Source organism: Pleurodeles waltl, chromosome 4_1 (assembly GCF_031143425.1).
Source record: "Pleurodeles waltl isolate 20211129_DDA chromosome 4_1, aPleWal1.hap1.20221129, whole genome shotgun sequence".
Classification (NCBI taxonomy): domain Eukaryota; kingdom Metazoa; phylum Chordata; class Amphibia; order Caudata; family Salamandridae; genus Pleurodeles; species Pleurodeles waltl.
This window is the reverse complement of record NC_090442.1, coordinates 270863224-270883164: the sequence shown is the minus strand read 5'-3', so window position 1 is coordinate 270883164 and position 19941 is coordinate 270863224. Positions and strand designations below refer to the sequence as shown.

Below are 19941 nucleotides of genomic sequence, written 5' to 3'. Positions count from 1 at the left end.
TGCCTCGTGCAAGCCCATACGGTGGATTTTAAACCCTGGTGTCCCTGGAGGTTAGTTTCCCCTGCCACCTTTTCTGAGGCATTTAAGGCCCTTACTCACTCACTGCCTACAATGAGTTAGCTTTTAAGATCCTCCATCATTAACCCCTCAGGGCGTCAAACTCCTTGGTTTGCAGATGTGTTACACCAGCAAACATCCAAGTGCAGACTGCTGGAGCGCAGATGGTGCTCCTCTAAAACTCCTATGTACAAATCCATATACCGGGTTGTGCTAAGGATCCACCACAATAAGATCAAAGAGGCACAGAAAGCGCATATATCTATGACCAAGGCTCAGGCAGGTAACTCCACCAGGGAGTTTTACAAAGCATTAATAAATTTTCTGAAACCCCATGCCTGTGCGACGGCTATTCCGGTTTCTCAAAGTCTGTAATTCTGTCACAAATTCCGGTCTGTTCAGCTAGCTCATAGTTGGAATTTGATTTTACTTCACCACATCCTAAGGCCACTGCAAGCCTGCGGGGACCTCTGTCGCTGCTCTACTGAACAGGTTCTAAGATGCATACTTGTACCAAATCAGGCTCATCCTGCGATCCCTAACCCGCCCCCGCCCCCCCCCCCAAGTCATGTCCAGCTTAGTACACCTTTTGGCGCCTTTCATCATGACGTTCAATCTTTCTATTGGCTCTGCAGAACTACAGTTGGAATGGAAACATGCGCACGTTTCTCCATGCTTTAAAAATATATATATATATATATTTAAATCCCAAAGTCCTTGAAAATTATAGGGCAATCTCGTTGTTACACCTGCTGGGAAAACCCCTATCAAGCTTCATTAACAGCCAAGTTATAGCTTTTTTGGAGACCCATAAGATCTTGGACTCTGTCAAGTTTCTGCACCCATCATAGCACGGAGACGGCTTGGTTGGCAGTAACGGATAAAATCCGCATTTCCTTGATGCTGGTGTTACTGGACTTATCTGCCGCCTTTGATACAGTCTCCCACTCTAGTCTTATCCGCAGACTGCATGCCACAGTTGTTAATGGAAGAGAGTTACTTTGGTTGAGGGACTCCTTTGACAACCATACGAAGAAGGTGTCTGGGCCTTTTTAGATCAAGAACAATGCACATCAAAAAACAGGTCCCTCAGGGCTCATGCCAGAGTCTGACACTTTTCAGTATCTATGTAGCATCTGTCTCAGATTGTAAAAACATGGTGCGGAGACACGCAACTTCTTATCTCCTTTGGTCCTGACCCAGACAAGGTAAAATTCCAATTCGCTCACTGCATGACCGAAATTACTAACTAGATGGCATCGAACTGCCTGCATCTTAGTGCAAAATCTGAAATAATACTATTTGGTAGAGCCCAAGAGCTTTCGTCAGCAGATTGGTGGTCTCCTGAACTTGGACCTGCCCTTTTGTCTAAGCAAGTGGTGAAAAACTTTGGAGTAAAAATTGACCTTTCCCTGTCTATGAGAGACCAAGATACTTGTGTCAAGTGCTTTACTACCATGAGGCTCTTAAAGGAAGTCTTCCCCTGGCTGTCTTCCACCTCTACGAAAAGTCATGTTTAAGCTCTCCTAGTCAGCAGTCTGGATTAAGGGAATGCTTTACTGGTGGCTGCTAATGATTCTCTTCTAGCTTTTTTTAAGTACTGCAGAATACGTCTGCCCTGCTCCTGTGTTATCTTCCTCCGCGGACTCCTTTAGCGCCTTCTCTGGAAAAACTACATTGGTTGCCCATCAGAAAGTGTACTGTCTTCAAACTTTGATTCCCAACACACAAGACCTCTTATATTGCTCAACCAGCCCTTCTGAACTACAGGCTCAGATACTATTAGCCTTCCAGGCAGCTAAGGTCATCAAATAAGACCCTTCCCCAGACCCCTTGCATTTGTACTATCAGACATGGCGGCAGGTCCTTCTACTACCTAGCCCCATTCCATTGGAGCAAACTCCCTCCTCACATCTGCTCCTGTTCTGACTTCTGGGTCTTTAAGAAGATGCTGAGAACTGGTTGTTGTGACCGTGCCTGCCCTTTTCTTGCATTGCAAGCGCCAAGATACTCCTGTAGGAGTGAGTTGCGTGCTATACCAAGTGACAAAAAAATAAAAAAAATAACCCAGCACAAGGTCTTCAGGTGTTTGTTGCTGTAAGCAAGTCTGGTGTCAATCTTGTGGATTTCCCTGGTTTTCAGCATCCCTATTGTTGTGTTAATGTTGGTTGCATTTTTGCTATAGTGAAATGAATGTATTTTACTATAAAATAAAATTTCATCAGACAGTCCTTTTAATGGTAATTTGTTTCATTTTGTTTTTTCAATAGGTTAGTTGACTGGCTCCCTGATATTCCAGATGATGTGCGCTGGATGCAAGAACAGATGCGTGTATTGGTTGGTGCAGTTTACTATCAAGCAAGAAAACGATTGCTCCAAAAACCCAGGTACATTTTCCAAATCAGTATGAAGGTTTTGTCAGCACTAAGCCTTTTGCAGAGATGTTTCAAGTTTAAAAACATATTGATATGGCAAAATCCTGAAGTAAAATATTCCCTCGTGGTGAGATAGTGTCATATGAATGCGACACTATCTATGAAAAAGACATAACTTCTGCAGTCTAATGGATACTCACCCCCTGCAGATTCCTTAAGTGAACCTGCAAATATATTCAAGTTTTTCCTAGCCCTGGCCCTTAATACCCATCATTCCAGATCCACATTGCAAGACTGTACTAGATGTGATGCTCACACTTGAATGCTCTTGATGTTGATGTGGCACCTTCACATATGCGGCTCTGGAGCCACTGGTGAATCTTTTGCCAATTTTTCAATCATTGTTGTTCAGAGTTTACATTTATTGAGGTGGTCTCTTCACAAACATCTGTCTTCGTTGCTTCAATGCCTCAGACACTTCCTGTACATCATCCAGGCTTGGATGCCCAGTTCTTATTTGAAGGTCAGCCCAACCTAGACCTGTGCTTTGCCAGGAACAAATAAACAATACAAATCTGTCCTAATGACTTGAATCTTGACTGCTTCGAACCCCATTTCACCAAATGCTGAGTCACTTGGATTCATCTTGGACACTAACCTCACCCTCAAGGAACACATTGCCAAAAACAGACTGCATGCTACTAACCAAGAAAGTGACTTGTTTCCAGAAAGTGACTTCAGAGCTGCTGTTCAAGCGCTCATAGGCTTGCATGTGGATGGTAGTAATGCCCTGCCCCTAGACTCCATACTGGCACGCCGTAAAGGGGTATCCTAGACAATGCAGCATGCCCTATCCAGGGCCTGAAAGAATATGATAACATCACCCCTATCCTGCTGCAACTCCACGGGCTCCCCTTGCCGGCCTGTACCATCTTCAAAACCATTTACATTATTTACACAGTCATCACACTCCCCTCACTTGCACTTGAAGAATTACCTCTTTAAAGAACACTACATCACACATCATAACTCTCCTCAACCCAGCCACCACTCTTCTCACTCTTTGAATTTATGCTTGCCTTTGAGTCTTTGAGACCAATGGCACAGTGGGTCCTTCAAACGTTCTTTTTGCAGGACTTACTACCTCCCTTCTACTTACTCCTCCACTCTCAAATCTAGCTGAAGGGGTTTCTCTCTCTTCATTGATCAAGGGTGCATTGGTAGTAGATCTCCAGCACTGAAATGTTCATATTCACATGCTTAAATATTTCGCAAAAAACGTTATACCAAATGACAAAAAAGCGCGCTTTGAGTAAAGATCTAGTTTTCTGACAAATTTGGTGTAATTCTTTTCATCTGTTTTTTTCTAAAACACTTCCTAAATTTCTTATGGAAAATTGCATGGGGAAATGCTTTTTCTCAGCCCTGCATTACTAATCACCCTGTAATATTCCAGGAGTTGGGCAAAAATTAAAAAAAGTGGTTAGTATTACCTGTTGTAGCCCTATTATAAGGTATTTAGTGGTGGTATTCCATGGTAAGATTAAAAACTGAGGTGGATTCACTAGGCATAATTGTCCACAGAATCGTAAGACAATACTATGGACAATTATGACCAGTGAATCCACCACTTTTTTTCCTTCTTGCTCAATCTACTTCTGCTATCCATTGAAACAAAAAAGACAATTTTCAGAATAGGGGAGGTTAAAGAGACCACATGGGACTTATTGAAGCTTGGGATCAAAGATCTTCGTAAAGAGCTGTGTAAGAATACCTGTCTGGTTTTGCACCCCAAACAATGAGGCAGGTCCCAATGATGAAGCATGCCACCTTGGTGGGTGAGGTACCCTCATGAGGGAGACCCTGTAATTACAGGCTTACTATGTCTTGTAGCTTTTAAAAACTACTGGTTCAACCCTAATTTTGATACTTGTCTGGAATGTCATACTTCTCTTGTAGGGGATTTCCATGTATAATCATAAGCACTGAATAGTCCTGCCATGTACCGGGACCCTGGAACACTTCCACAAAATATCTTAAGTGGAAGTTTTCACCTTTCTTCAGGAAGGTATGCAAAGTCGCTTAAGAAGTGGACAGATAATGCAGCCTATGTGCATAGACTATGCTGGCTGAACTCTCAATCTTAAATCAAAGAAAAGAGCAGCACATTATAATTTGAGAATAATTTGTCAACAGAATGAATCTCCCTCACAAACCCCTTTTGCATGATAGAGATGGAGAGGAGGACACAGTAGCCCCATGGGCTGCCATTATATGGCTAAAAAAGAGATTGTGCCTTTAAGAACTCGGAGGCCACCAGTATCCCATTATGCAAAGCCGGTGGCAGTTGCTTCAGTTTGCATTTCCCGCTCCTGCTGACAGGTTCCTGGAGTATTGAGCTCGACCAATTTTTTTTCTTCAGAAAAATGCATCTGAATTTTAATAACAACTCTTTCACTCGACACCTTTGGTCTTCCCCCACCTTTTTCTGCCATTTCCTGACAGAAATCTAGGTTCTTTTAATTATCAAAAATGCTTTTTTTGCGACTGTGGTAGGAAAAAAGCCAAGACTGACCCCCCTTAGCGTGTGTATTCTCTGTCTTATAAGACCTTTCCAGGTGCACCCTATGTGATGGGGAGAAGAGTCACCTTCAAGGTATGGAATAGCGGTGTAAGCGGAAGGCAGAATCTACAGGTGGGACTGCAGGGCAAGGAGAGGCACAGTCCTCTACCAGGGCTCTGTCATCGGCCTCTGGAGGGTGCTGTAGTCCAAAAAGGCCTGAAACGCCATAGGTGGCGGTTGACGTCGGAGAGGTGAAGCCGACCTGTTCAGTTTCTCCAGCGTCGAAGGGAAAGGGCATATCAACGTCAGTGTTAAGAAGACTGATGGTAACTGCGACACCGTCGTCACACTGAAGAGACGTCACCATTGTCAGTCACTGTCAAATTCAAAGTCCATGTCAGCAAGACGTTCCGGTGGCGAGATGTCGACATCGAGGGGGAGAGGAAGATCTAAGTCATCACGATTTCAGACTCCTCACCTCAAGAAGTGTGCGGGGACAAATATATAGCTCTCCAGACTCTGATTATTCCTGCTCCTGTTCTCCATCAAGAGAGGAACAAGGGAATCCTGCACCAATATCTACAACACCTCCTTGTCCACAGCCAGCGCCTCCTCCACTACCAACAATGGAACCACCACCGGCAACTTCTCCTGTGAGAACCAGGCCTCGTTCCCCTTCAAGACATCATTCTAGACTTCAGTCCAAACACCGTCAACATGTACGTCACATGTGTACAGTTCCAAGTCGCTCACATCATTAACGCCGTTATATCAGATCTTGTTATAGACACACTACAGAGACTTCCACTTCTGGTACAGGGAGATATTCACCAACTCTCTCAGATTCTCCTCCCCCACTCATCTCCCCGGTAGATGACGTGTCTACATTCCAGGAAGTATTGTCAGAGGCGCAAAAAAGTTAAATATACCTTTGTGCCAACACAGACAACATCTGTCATGTTTTAAATATTACAGCAGAGGTCAGCCTCACATGTTATTACCTCTGGTTCCAGGACTATTGGAACAGACAGTGGACCTGTTCTTGACTCCGTCATCCATCAAGGCTGCACCTTCCAGGCTTAAGAAAAAATATCGACCTTCTGCCCAAGATCCAACCTTCCTACGTTCTGACCCAACACTAGACTCAGTGGTGGTAGCAGCCGTGAGAAAGCAGCATGCCACAGCTCCCACTTTTACAGTGCCACTAGATAAAGAGAGCCATAAACTGGACTCGGTAGGGTGAAAAGTTTGCAATACTGCAGAAACATCAATGAAAGCAGCAAACATCACAGCCTTGTTAGGCTGTTATGACCGAGCATATTTTTATATTACACTGGTCAGGAAACATCAAATTAAAAATTCTTGAGGTTCGTAGTGGGGCACAATCACTTTCAGTACTGAGTGCTTGCGTTTGGTCTAAGGTAAGCACCCAGACCCTTTACCAAATGCATGGCAGTAGTGGCGGCCCATCTTCGACAGCACAAAGTATTTGTCTACTCCTACCTAGACGATTGGCTAACAAAGCGTCCACGTTTCAAGAAGCACAACTCAACTACAAATGGGCTTGCGATCTATTGCATCAGTTGGTATTTTAAATAAACCATGCAAAATCAAACTTTGTCCCAGTGCAAACAATTCACTACCTGGGACAAGTCATTGATACCCTCTGAGCAAACGTGTGTCCTTCAGAAGAGAGACGCTTATCAATTCTTTGGAAGTCTCAAGCTCTCATGAAAATTTCTCATCCAACTGTGAGAATGGTATCCTCTCTCCTCAGCTTGATGGGGTCCTGCATAGTCCTCACGCTGAATGCTATTCTCCATAGGAGATCCTTACAGGAGTGCCTTGATGACAAATGGGACTAATTGACAGGCAACTGGGACAACACGATTCAACTGTCCCAGCATGCAAAACGGTCCCTGAAATGGTTGTGCTCTCCAGCCATCATTCTACGAGGAACATCTTTCCATCAGGAGGTTCCTCCTCATACCATTTTCACGGATGCCTCTCTTCTGGCATGGGGACCCCACATGGACCACCTTCAAATTCAGGGCCGGGGGTCCCCAAGAGAATCTACATATCACGTCAACCTCCTATAACTGCATGCAGTTCATCTGGTGCTGAAAGCGTTCTGGCCATCGTTCAGCTCCAACTCCCTGCTTGTTCAGACGAACAATACAGCAACTATGTACTACCTCAACAAGCAGGGCGGAATGAGGTCCCGGCCCTTGTACCACAAAGCCTAGACAATTTGGAGTTGGCTTCCGGTCAGAAACTTATTGATAACTGCTACTCACCTTCCAGGAGGGCAAAATACCCAAGCCGATTCTCTCAGCAGACTCCTTCAAGAGAATCACGAGTGGGTTCTAAATGATGAAGATGGGTTCTGCATCTGTTGGATACAGCCAGATACGTAATGCAGCTGTGATGAGGAAGTTCGGGTGGCTCCAAACTACTGTTCAGGCCTGAGGTTCAGGCATGAATTCTCAAAATGTTTGACGACAATAATGTTTGCAAAACTAGTGGATGATCCCCTGCAAACAATGTCTGATACAGGCACTGCAAGATCGTTGGGATTTTTACAGGGTTCTAGGTGATTATATTGGATGAATCAATTACACAGCCAGAAAACTTTGTGAGGTTATTATCTGAGTAATTTTGAGATTCTTTACTTTTTAGACCTGCCATTTAATATCGCTTTACGGGCCTCACTAGACAGTTTTTTTCATAAAATGTACACATAATGTACATAGAAGGGGGTTTGGTCAGCTGGCATCAACTATTGGTGTACTAAATTGTTGTTCACATTTTGCTTCCAACCACCAAAGCTTATGGGTCATTCCACTTTCCCATTGGATTCTTTCACGTTGAGTGACTGTCTAAAACTTGTGTATACCTTGTTCACATCCACCTAAAAACAGCTCCGTTCTCTTCAGTGACAAAGCTGATTCAAAATGTTTTTTTTTTTTAATTCATGTATTTTTATCTTGACATAACTATTTATTTTCCCTATAGTTTAAGCGAATTATACACAAGTGCCATATAGCCAGGGCCACTGAAATTAAACTATGCTGCAGCGTTTTTCACATAGTTAGGGATTGTCCACATAGAATCTGCAGATTATACATCAGATGATAGATTATAAAAATTGTTTCTAGCTCAAACAGTTCAAATGTTGCTAAAGATGCAGTGACATATGTTGCCACGCAGTGGAAGGCCCTTTGCAAGAGTTGACTGGTTATCTTCTTTTTGCTAATTTCTATATTTGAGTGTTCAACTGATACTAATGAAGTTGCTATCACAAACTGTGCTGCCGTATGCCGCATAATGTGTAATTTCTTGCTGAATAATTTAGTCAACCGTGCCACATAATTTGTCCCTTCCCTGACACACAACTCATGTGGCTTATTATAACAATATATATATTGAGTGCTTGGTTAGATCTTTATTTTTGTCTCCTTCATAACACAATGCATAGCGCAACTTTAGTACCTAAAAAAAAAAAAAAAACTACCAAAATGGCAACATTAGTGGGTTTTTTTTTCTTCACATTTTTATTGTAACTACGTGTTGGTCACATTTTGATAGCAGTATGTTTTTTTCTTTTAATCCCTGTGGCATATATTTGCTATAAGTTTAAACCAAAAAAAATAACCATTGCACCAGCAGTCGTAGGCCAGACCTTTCTGCTTTTCCAGTGCTTGTCTTTTCTTGTAGGAGTCTCATTTAAAAAAAAATGTTTATTGCAAAAGTAAGTATTCTTTCCTGTAGAGGGCAATGTTTTGTGATCTACTGGCTTACGTTACTTTCCTTTATTTTTTTTCCTTAGCCTTCGTAATATATGTATACTATGTAACTATGCTTTTTCTAATTATGTTTACTATGTCTTTTACTTACTACTTCACTTTGTATGTTTACTCGCCTGATTTATACTTGTATGTTCTTTTCGAGTGTTTCTGTGCAGATATTTTTAATTCCTTTTTTTTAAACACATAATTTGTGTGCCCTAACGTACAAATGTCAGCCACAATATAAAGGATATTGCCAGCACATGAGTAGTGTGGCTCCTTTAGATCAGCTGGCCAAGTTTACATGCCATACAACTGCGAACAGTCAGTAAAGGCCAGCAAATGTGAGCAAATCAAAGTTCATAGGTCCAGAATAAAGATTATCTGACATTCTGCATGTTTTTCTCTATCAACTGTATCAGTGTGTAGGTGCATTTAGTTTTTCCCTAAATGACTGGAGGTCTTGTTGGATGCTTTGGTATTGGACGTTGTTGAAAAAGAGCTCAACTTAGAATTTATAATCTCGCCTTCTCCAAACACATCAAGAAGCACAAGCATCTTGTTGACCTGAGGAACACTATTTTGCAGGTATTGCAAAAAGGCTAAGAACGTGCAAGAAGTTAGAGGAACCTGGGATTTTATTCAAAGTTAATGGTAAAGTTGAAAAAGAATGGTGAAAGGAGACCCATCTTAGATCTAAGGTTTCAACAAATTTCTGAAGAATCATAGATTTTAAATGGTGTTCCTCAGACATTTAGCCTTTTATAGACAAAGGTAATTTTCTTGCATCTGTGAAATTAGATGAGGTGTTGTTTCACTATCCCCATACATCCAAACCATTAACAGTATCTGAGATGCTTTGTGAATGGAAAATATAAGTTCAAAGCACTTCCATTCATCCTCAAGTTTGTGCTTCAAATGTTTAGAAATACACCATCGATCAATCAGACTATTTATAAAGCGCACTACATACCCGTGAGGTTTTCAAGGCGCTCCACCATCGGTGGAGAGCAGTTATGAAGTTTATTCATATCTGGACAATTGGCTAATAATGGACCTTTCACACAAGTAGGCAAATCGAGCTCTGCAAGTGACTTTGCATTTTCTAGAAGAAAAATGTGCCAGACCCGGTCTCTTGCATGGCACAAGGGTTCACTTAGGTAATCTGTGGGAGCATCTATATCCATCAGAGAGAACATTCCCTAAAGTGAGTAACTTGCCAGTTGCACTTACTGTGGAATTTCCAAATATCCGAAGCTACAAATGAGGAATCCGATCATCTAGCGATAAAGCACTAACTCTGTTAGGGGCTGATTGTACAGATTTCACTGGGTCAGTTTCCCACATGTGATATATAACTGTCTGCACACCACAAATGCACCCCTCTCCTGCTTAATGAGCATAGCTCATTTCCTCTATATACTTGTTCTTTGTGAAACTTGGATTTGTCACAACCCCAATTTTGACACTGATTGCCGCACCCAATCCTCTGAAAATTGTCCCAGCTCCACTGAAGGTGATTGAATGACTTTTCAGAACCGGGGCGGGGGGGCGTCTAAAAAATGTCATGCCCTTACACTTTGCTTACTCTAAAGCTATCAACCAGTTTCAGAAATGCAGATGTTCTCGGGGTTCTCTTTCTGAAGCTGAATGGCACGATCTGTTTGTTCCAAGTACGGGATCTGGGCACACTTGCTCTGATTACGAACTCTGTCACTCTTACCAAAATGTTATTGCTCACTGACTTGGAGAACTGCCTTGGACCCATAAGGCATCAGATAAATTGCTTTCTCTCGACAGATCTTCATTTATACTCGTAAAACCTTAATCTCATTCATGGGTGGGATTCAGATATATTGTAGCAACTGAGCAAAAATAAAAGTCAAACTAAAAAACAAAAAACAGAATCTCTATGTAAGGCAACATTTGCATTGTGCTTTACCTACATTAAACGTGTCTTTAAACAACCGCCCAAAATTAAAGATAAAAATGTGTTTAAACGCACCAAGCAACATTGTTGATTGGAACCTTTTTCTTGGAAGGAACAAAGGGAAACGTTTCCATGGGCACACAGCTATCCATGTAGAAAAAAATGCATTGACAAAGCCAGTAGGTCTCGCTTATGCGCGAGATATTGCCTTTGGCAAATGGGTGGGTGTGAACCTGAGGGTGGGTTGTTGGGCCGAGTGTAGAGAAATTAAGCGGGGGAAGGAGAGGAGGTAGAGGTGGCAAGCAGCGACGAGGGAGGTGATGGATAGAGAGGTCAAGCTGCGAAGCATTAGGTGCTTTGGGGGAGGGAAAGTCGCCCCAAAAAACAGAATCTGACATTGGATCTCGGTCTTTGAAAGAACAGCAAATGCGACGACGAGATCGGAACAAGAACTAAATCCCTGTTTACAGAAAAGCTCACGGCGAGTGAAACAAGCGAACTTCCCACGCAGGTTGTCTCAATTACATGGTGGAGTAATGGCCTCGCGAAGGAGTTTTTAATTTTTCACAAAGAATACATGACGTTGTCTCCCCGAAATTCCAAATGTTTTATCACCTTGAGAGGCTGTGCGGTGGGTGACTGTCTGCTAGATAGTGACCTACTACTGCCATCTTGTGGCAGGCTGCTGCATAGACCAGGGAGGTCTATCTGTTGGAGAACAGAGCTTTGAAGTGGAAAAGTACAGCAGAACAGCTGGAAGTGCTGACCAGGTGCAGTAAGGCGATTCGCTAGGCCACTTCTATGTTGGCTTTTGCATTACATTTTTTATCTTGTTAAAGCAGTGTGGCAGTGCAAGCAACAAAGTGTAATTAGTTGTAATTGTCAGCAATGTAGTTTACTAGATTAAAATGAGAATTTTCTCTGAGACTCCTTGTTAGTAATTAAAGAAAAAAAAAAAGAGGGACACACCGCAGTGGTATTACGTGACATAACAAGAAGCAGCAGCTGCGGTTTCGGAGGAAACACAGCTGATTTTCTAGTCAGGCTGCAACCTTTTTTCTCCTTTCTGCAAGATCCTACATGCTTGGGAGGGGAGCGAAGGGAAAGAAAGAGATACATTTTTAAAAAACTCCACTGTTTCTCAGACATAGGAGAGTGGAGAGAGAACAGGAACAGCCTGCTGGGAAATTTTCCTTTCGTTTTTCTTAGTGAGTAATTCTCGCTCTGTGTTGCAATCTCTACTTACACAAGCAAAACTTTGAAGTCCAACAAAGAAAAGTAAGCAGGCACAATCGGAAAACAGCATCGGATATTTGATATCAGTCTTTGAATGCACTGCAAATGTGACAAGATAAGATTTGCAGGCCTGTTTAACGGAGGTCAGAGCGACTGAAAACCCAAGCTGCTCGTGTTAGATGCTCTTAAAGAAAGAAAGAGTTCCTGAAGTAGGTTTTCTAATGAGACAAGCATAAGGCTACAAGTAATAGGGCAGTGCTCCGTGGGAGGGAACAACCACTGAAAAGGACAAACAAATAGGAAAGATTAATCACTTGGAAGCAAGGCTTTTTAAAGGACACTCAAAGAAACAAATGAAAAGCAATGGGCTTTTCAATGGGCTGTACGTCCCTAAAGTATATACAACATGTCTCAACGAGATGGTGCAAATGCTGTCCAGGTAAGACCTAAAAACTGTTCTGTTACCTTCGGGTTGCCCATGGAATACCACAGTGCGAGCATGCAACAAAGTGACAGCCCCTTAGTTTCATGTTTTCTTAACTGCAGTGATCTCTCATATATGTAATGCAAACAGTTTGTTTTTGACAACTATTTTATAGCTACGGCTTACACCAAGACTGACAAGTAAGACTGCTTTTATACTACACTTTTTCTTGTCCTTTTATCTGGTTGTGAAAGCCTGCCTCCTGACGACAATCTGGCAGAGTGGGTTTCAATGAAGAATTCATTTTCATTGAGGTAAGGCATTTTCTTTGGATAAGAAAGTTGCTTAATTCAGTCTATTTAAAAGGAACGTGATGAAAACATCATTACAGACTCAAATCCGAACTCCATTGGCATTGCTATACGGCCAGTGCTTAAATTGAACAGGTGGGGGCCCACCAGCCCTTTTTAAGGATCTGAGCTTATTTTTAGTCATCATACTTAAATCCAGAATGAGAAAGTGAAAAGAGGGAAAGGAGGAGGAAGAGAAGGATAGAAAAGAAGTGGCGGAGGGAGGAAACCAGGATGAAAAGGAACCTACGAGAGCGCAATATAGGAGAATGGAGAAAATACCAGTGGATGAAAGAGGCATGAGGTGAAGTAAAAACTAGACAGCCTTGGTACTCTTTAACTGTGACATTCTGCAGTGTACCTAGTAAGCTTCTTAAACGAATTTGGGCCTGGCACCTATTCTTTTACAAATCAAGCACTATATATGGCAAAGACTTAAGCATTTCAGCAATCAATCAGTATTTGTAAAGCGTAGCTACTCACCTAGGAGGGTCTCAAGGTGCTGTGGGGGAGGGGAGGGTCCTCATCCGAAGAGCCACGTCTTGAGGTTCTCCCTGAAAATGGTGAACAACGGGCTTTGTCTGAGGTGCAGGGGAAGGTTGTTACAGCTCCTCGCTGCAGTGTAGGTGAAAGATCATCCTCCGGCGGTGGTTTTGCAGATGCAAGGGATGGTGGCCAGGGCCATCTGGGCGGAGCGGCAGTGTGGAAGGAGACACAGTGGTTCAGGTAGGCTGGTCCTGCGCTGAGTATGGCCTTGTACGTGTGGGTGAGAAGTTTGAAGGTGATTCGCTTCTCGACTGGTAGCCAGTGGAGGGTCTGCAGGTGTTGGGAGATGTGTTCTCAGTGAGGGAGGTCCAGAATGAGTCTGGCGGCGGTGTTCTGCACGAGTTGTAGTTTTTTGATGTTCCTGGTTGAGGTGCCAACATTGAGGGCGTTGCTGTAGTCGAGCTTGCTAGTGACAAAGGCGTGGGTGACTGTTCTGTGACAGTCTGCTGGGATCCATCTGAACATCTTCCGAAGTTTGCGGAGTGTGTGCCAGCAGGAGGAGGCTCCAGAGTTTAGTTGGCCGGTCATGGATAGGGAGGAGTCGATGATTCCTAAGTTGCGGGCGTGCTCAGTCGGTGAGGGATGTGGGCCGCCAGGAGTCGTCCCAGCTGAGGTGGCGTTACTGAAGATGATGAGCTCAGTCTTGTTGGAGCTGAGTTTTGAGGCAGCTTTATCTAATCCAGGTGGCAACGGCTTCCATTCTTGAGTGTAAGTTCCTTTTGGCTGTGTCCGGGTCTTCAGTGAGGGAAATGATGAGTTGTGTCTCATCGTCGTATGACACGATGTTCATACCGTGGCTTCTGACAATTGCAGCAAGAGGGGCCATGTATACGTTGAACAGTGTGGGAATCAGTGAGGATCCTTGGGTGACTCGGAGTCTGACCCTCTGAGGAAGGAGTGGATCCATTTCAGGGCTCTTCAGGGGATTCCTATGTCGTGGAGTCTGGTGCGCAGAGTGCTGTGGAGGACCGTGTTGAATGCTGCTAAGAGGTCGAGGAGTAGGAGTACTGTGGTGTGGTCGAGGTCTAGGAGTAATCTGATGTCCTCAGTGGCTGCCAGGAGGGCTCTCTCTGTACTGTGGTTGCTGCGGAAGTTGGACTGGGAGCTGTCCAGGGAGTTGTTGGCCGTAATGAAATTCCGTAGTTGTGCGTTGATTGCTTTCTTCAGTATGTTGGTGGGGGTAGGGTAGCAGTGAGATGGGCCGAAAATTCTTTAGCTCTGATGGGCCGCCGAAAGTCACTGTGCATCACAACTACTCCTACTAACACTGGAGACAAAATAGAAGGCATTGGCATGAATGTATATTCAAGTCTTCACTCACAGGAAGGGTCCACACAAGATGGTTGCTGTCCGTTCAAGACACCATGCAGAATGACAAACAGCTGAGCACTTCAAGCTGATCCCTTCGGTACTTAATCTGGTGCATGCAGGAGGTTGGTTGTCGGCACCTAATATTGCAGTTGGCCCATGGTTTAACTTTGCTTGATGTGATTAAAAAAAGGAAAGTCTTACAATAGGAGCAGATAAAAGGTTTTACCAGACCTTTCTAACTTGCAAACTAGATAGCAGTCAAGAAGACAAATGGTTTGCTTGTATTACTGGTAGTGTATAGAGTTACCTTTAAGCGAAAGGGGAAGCAACGTTATTCATCTCTTCCAATTCATAGCATTTAAGGAAAAAATTATATATATGCTGTGGACAGCTCTCCAGTTATTCAGAGGCTGTACATATGGAGGTACAGTACTACCTCTACATTTACTGAAACCTTCATCAGGATCTTCATTTACATTGGGTTCCCCATGATGTAATCTCTGGCCGATGATGTAACTTCATGTCCAGCTATGTGAATGCCCCATGTGGACTCACGTGGGGGGTAAATAGCAATTTCTACACCTCATACTATCCCCATATTGAGCAGGTTAACAAAATTGTGAAGGACATGATGGGTACTTCTGAAGGTCCCTTCAGGGACAAGATCACACTTTCGGAGATGCCACACAAGGAAGTAGGTTTCAGGCAGGCCTTTTGAATCTCAGTTATGGCTGCCACCTTTCACTTTTGTGAATAAATGTTCAGAAGTCAATTCCATTAACCCAACCCCCTCTTTCATAATGTCAGACTGTGTGCTGGACATCACTAGAGGTGGCCTAGTTGATGTACAACATATTGGGCAATCTTCAAGACAGTCAAGAACTTCAGATGGAATGGTACAACATCTAAAGGGAGAAAACCATAGTGGTTACTATGAAAGCCAGATGTCCTGATCACAAAGTAGAGTTGGGCTCTGGAGTACAAATGTTGTGGCCCTGTTGGAAGCGGGGTCTCTAGTTGGCAGTCGGTTTGCACCCTGTCCAAGTAGGGACCCTCATTCTAGTCAGGTTAATGGAGATACCTGCTCAGATAACCCCTGCTCACCCCCCTTGGTAGCTCGGCACGAGCAGTCAGGCTTATCTCTGAAGAAATGTGTAAAGCATTTGCACATAAAACACAGTACTAAATGAAAACACTAGAAAAGGACACCACACCGGTTTTAGAAAAATAGCCAATATTTAATTATGTGAAACAAGACCAAATACGATTTAAAAAAAACCAATGTACAATAAATAAGATCCCAATTTTCCATTAATTACTTAAAAAGACAGTTGCTTTAAGTCAATAGCTCCGCCTGAGGCTATTACGGTGTTGTGATCAACAAAAGCAACCGTTCAGGCCAGCTGCAGCGTTGTGGGCCAGCTATGGTGTTGGGAAGACCCACAAACATTACCTTTGGAATTGCAGGGATTCGTGATCCTCGCAATGAGATCCAGAGAGCGGTGTTGCAGTGTCGGTTCTGGAGGTCGGTGAAGGGGTCGTCGGGCCCTTGAAGTCACACACGTTGCAGATCTCCGGGCTGATGAAGTCGGGAGCGCTGGAGTGGATGGTGTCGGGGCTGCGGTGCGAAGTGGGAAAATGCAATGTGCGGTTCCCACAGGTCACGGTGCAGGAAGCGGCTCGGTGACGATGTCCAGCGGTGTTGGTGAGACCAGGGCTGCGGTGTGAAGCGGGGAGGTGCGACATATGGTGTCACTAGGTCACGGTGCAGGCTGCGACATCAATGCTGAAGCGCTGTCGTCGGTAGGCCCAAGTTGGCGTGGCATGGGACAAGCTGCATGCGGCATCCACGGGTTGCTGTGCAGACCGGAACAGCAGGTGATAACACTGGAGTCGATAGTGCTGGAGTCGGTTGACCAGGGCTGCGGGAAGGGAAGGGACGGTGCTTCGTGTACCTCACGAGCGGTGTCCACAGGACACGGTGGAGGCAGCAGCACTGGTGTCAGCAGGAGTGTCATCGTCGGGGATGCCCAGGCTGCGGTGTGAGCAAGGCAATGCCAGAGTGCAGAGCCCACAGGTCACGGTGCAAGCAGCGGTCTGGTGGAGGCATCAGATGGCGGCGTCGGTGGGACCAGGGTTGCAGTGCAGCTCCATGCAGCATCGGCAGGTCACGGTGCAGGCCAGCGGCATCGTTGGCGGCGTCGCAGTGGTTTTTCTTCCTGAACATCACAAAACACACAGTTTCCAGTGCAGTAGTCAGATGAAACTGAAGTCTTTGGTGTCCCTCAGACTTCCAAAAGGAGGCAATCTCTATTCCAAGCCCTTTTAGAACTCTCTCAAGCAGGGTACACAGCAAAGTTCACCCTTTGCTTTCTTTTAAGGCAGAAGCAGCAACTGCAGGCCAACCCAGCAAAGCAACATAGCAAAGGGGCAGTACTCCTCCTCCAGCTCTTCTCCATGGCAGAGGTTCCTCTTGATCCATAAAGATTCTAAAAGTCTGGGGTTTTTGATCCACAACTTAAACCCAGTTCTGCCTTTGAAGTAGGCAAACTTCAAAGGAAAGTTTATTTTGTTGACAAGATCCCGTCTTGCCCATGCCTGGCCCCAGACACATACCAGAGGGTCAGAGGCTGCATTGTGTGAGGGCAGGCACAGCCCTTTCAGGTGTAAGTGTCCACTCCTCCCTCCACTCTAGCCCAGCCCATCAGGATATGCAGGCTACACCCCAGCTCCCTTTGTGTCACTGTCTTGAGGGAATTCACAACAGCCCAGCTGTCAGTCTGATTCAGGTGTGGAATCCACAAAGAGACAGAGTCCCCAATGGTTTAAGCAAGAAAATGACCACTTTTCTAAAAGTTGCATTTTCAAGCTGACAATTTAAAAAACAACTTTACCAAAAGGTGTATTTTTAAATTGTGAGTTCAGAGACCCCAAACTCCACATTTCTATCCGCTCTCAAAGAGAAACTGCACTTTAATAATATTTAAAGGCAGCCCCCATGTTAAAATGTGAGAGAGATAGGCTTTGCAACAGTGAAACCCGAATTTGGCAGTATTTCACAGTTAGGACATGTCCCACCTCTAACACACACTGCACCCTGTCCATGGGGCTACCAAGGGCCTACATTAGGGGTGCCTTGCATGTATAAAAAGGGAAGGTTTAGGCCTGGCAAGTGGGTACACTTGCTAAGTTAAACTGGCAGTTTAAAACTGCTCACACAGACACTGCAGTGGCAGGTGTGAGACATGTTCACAGGGCTACTCATGTGGGTGGCACAATCAGTGTTGCATGCCCACTAGTAGCATTTGATTTACAGTCCCTGGGCACCCCTAGGGACTTACCAGTAAATCAAATATGCCAATCATGGATAAGTCAATCACCAGTACAATTTACATAGGGAGCACTTGCACTTTAGCACTGATCAGCAGTGGTAAAGTGCGCAGAGACAATAAACCAGCAAAGACAGATAGGAGGTAGAGGCAAAACATTTGGGGATAACCCTGCTAAAAGGGCAATTTCCAACTGACCCTTACTCTCTCCTGAAAATAATTAGCATTTTATACTGAGACCTCTTTAAAAAAAAAAAAAAAAAAAAACTACTAGACTACCGCCAGTAACGTCCGTTCAAAATGGGAAATGTGATTATAACGTGTTAACAAAGATAAAGAGTACTGGAGAATCGCACAAAATGGATTCTAGAAGCCAAAATGAAATGGTAAGAAATGGGCATGTGTGGAATTTGGCAAGTGATAGAATGAATGTTCAAATGTGTTAGCAATTTATGTTGATCGCTTTACTAGCCACCTTGTACTAGTGAATAATGGTTTAATTGGTTGAAGCAGGAGCTCGATTCTTGAAGATCTCCAGCACTTTTGGAGGCAGTCTAAGTGCCTGGTTGAAAGGCTATGTAATGAGAGGCAAAGAGGAAAACTACATGATTTAAGTGACTTAAAAGGGGTATTTATTCACTTGTAAGACATAAAAGGAATGCATGTCATGCAGTACTAAGTTTGTTTGACATTATTATGGTCGGACTATTTTAAATTGGTGTGAGAATTGATACATTTTACTTGACTATATCTGAACAAAGAAATGTAATCTGAGATACTTTTAATGATATGACTGCATTTGCAGTGCCATGTTAAAATATATGTTCAGGTGTAGTTTTTGCAAAAGAAATAGTTAACACAAGAAGCCTGTATTAGAAAAGTTGTTAACATACAAATTCTTCTTTCCTTTATGCACAGTAATGGGACACTAAGAAAATGTATGAGCCTTCCACCTAAATTGAGTTTGCATGCGTCCTACCTCAGTACCAAGACCTACCACAGCTCTTCTGCACATCTTGAAGACTGGCTCTGGGATTTTCCGTATGCCTCTGACCTGCCTGGGGAGCAAATGTCCATTAGTCCAAATGGAAGCTTCAACATGTCTTCCAATCAGATTTACTTCCTGAGTCCTGAAGATTCAGGTGTGAAAATGAGCACTTCCAGTGAAGACTGAGACATCTCCTAAGAAATACACCCAGAGGCTGTCCTTGAAGAAGAGGCATGTTGAAAGGTTGCAGAAGATGACACTCAACAGTTCATGTGTTATGAGTTATACATCCAAAGCTCATCTCCTACCAGCAAATCTTGAAGAAAATGTTTACACTGGCAGATTGAACATTTGCACTTCAGTTCCTTGAAACATGCGCAACACTTACGTTTGTTAAATGTGTGATTTGTATCTGATTTGTTTGTGTAATGAAGAGCATGATAGCTCACAAACCTCCATGTTATTTATCTCCCTTTAAATATATGTGTTCTCTCTTAAATTATTTGTAAATATAAGGGAAGATGCGTATCCGCTGAACCATTGCAGATGGAAAACCTAAATGACATATAATTTAATTTTAATTTGTGATGCAGTATCAAATGGATGCTTCTGAAGTATAACTATTTTAGTTAATCAAAGACAAATATTTTACGCCCAATATCTTTCGACATCTATGTAACATAATGTGAAATGAAAGCCTTTGTACTTTTACATGTGAAAAAATAATTGTCTTAGACAGTGAAACATCTGTCTAGTTGCCTTGAATTAAATGTGTAATTATTTGAAAGTGACAGTGCATTAAAATATTTCCTGGCTACACAGCCACTTTCTACGACTTATGTTCATATTTGTTTCTTGTGTTCCACTGTATTAATATCTATTTGTACGGTGGGCACCCCGGCTTTAATCACTGGAGCTTTTCTTCAAAGAGTAGCAGGGAGAATAGAGGTTCAGCTATTCACCAGACCGAAATTTGAAGTAGCCTTATGTTATTTGTGTCCTCTGTGTACTCCACTCTCCAACTTGTAGTTCTATACCAGGCAT

At 43.5% G+C, this 19941-nt stretch overlaps 1 protein-coding gene across 3 annotated transcripts in view; it reads left to right on the top strand.

Annotated features, from left to right (window-relative positions):
• LOC138287664 (patatin-like phospholipase domain-containing protein 2) overlaps positions 1–19732 on the top strand; it is a 159732-nt gene extending 140000 nt beyond the window's left edge. For all 3 annotated transcript variants that reach the window (XM_069228290.1, XM_069228291.1, XM_069228289.1), the window contains 2 exons: positions 2328–2444; positions 18828–19732. In XM_069228290.1, the coding sequence (XP_069084391.1) occupies positions 2328–2444; positions 18828–19083 (373 nt within the window). In that variant the 3' untranslated portion in view covers positions 19084–19732. The remainder of the gene's footprint in view (positions 1–2327; positions 2445–18827) is intronic.
• The last annotated feature ends 209 nt before the right edge of the window (positions 19733–19941 follow it).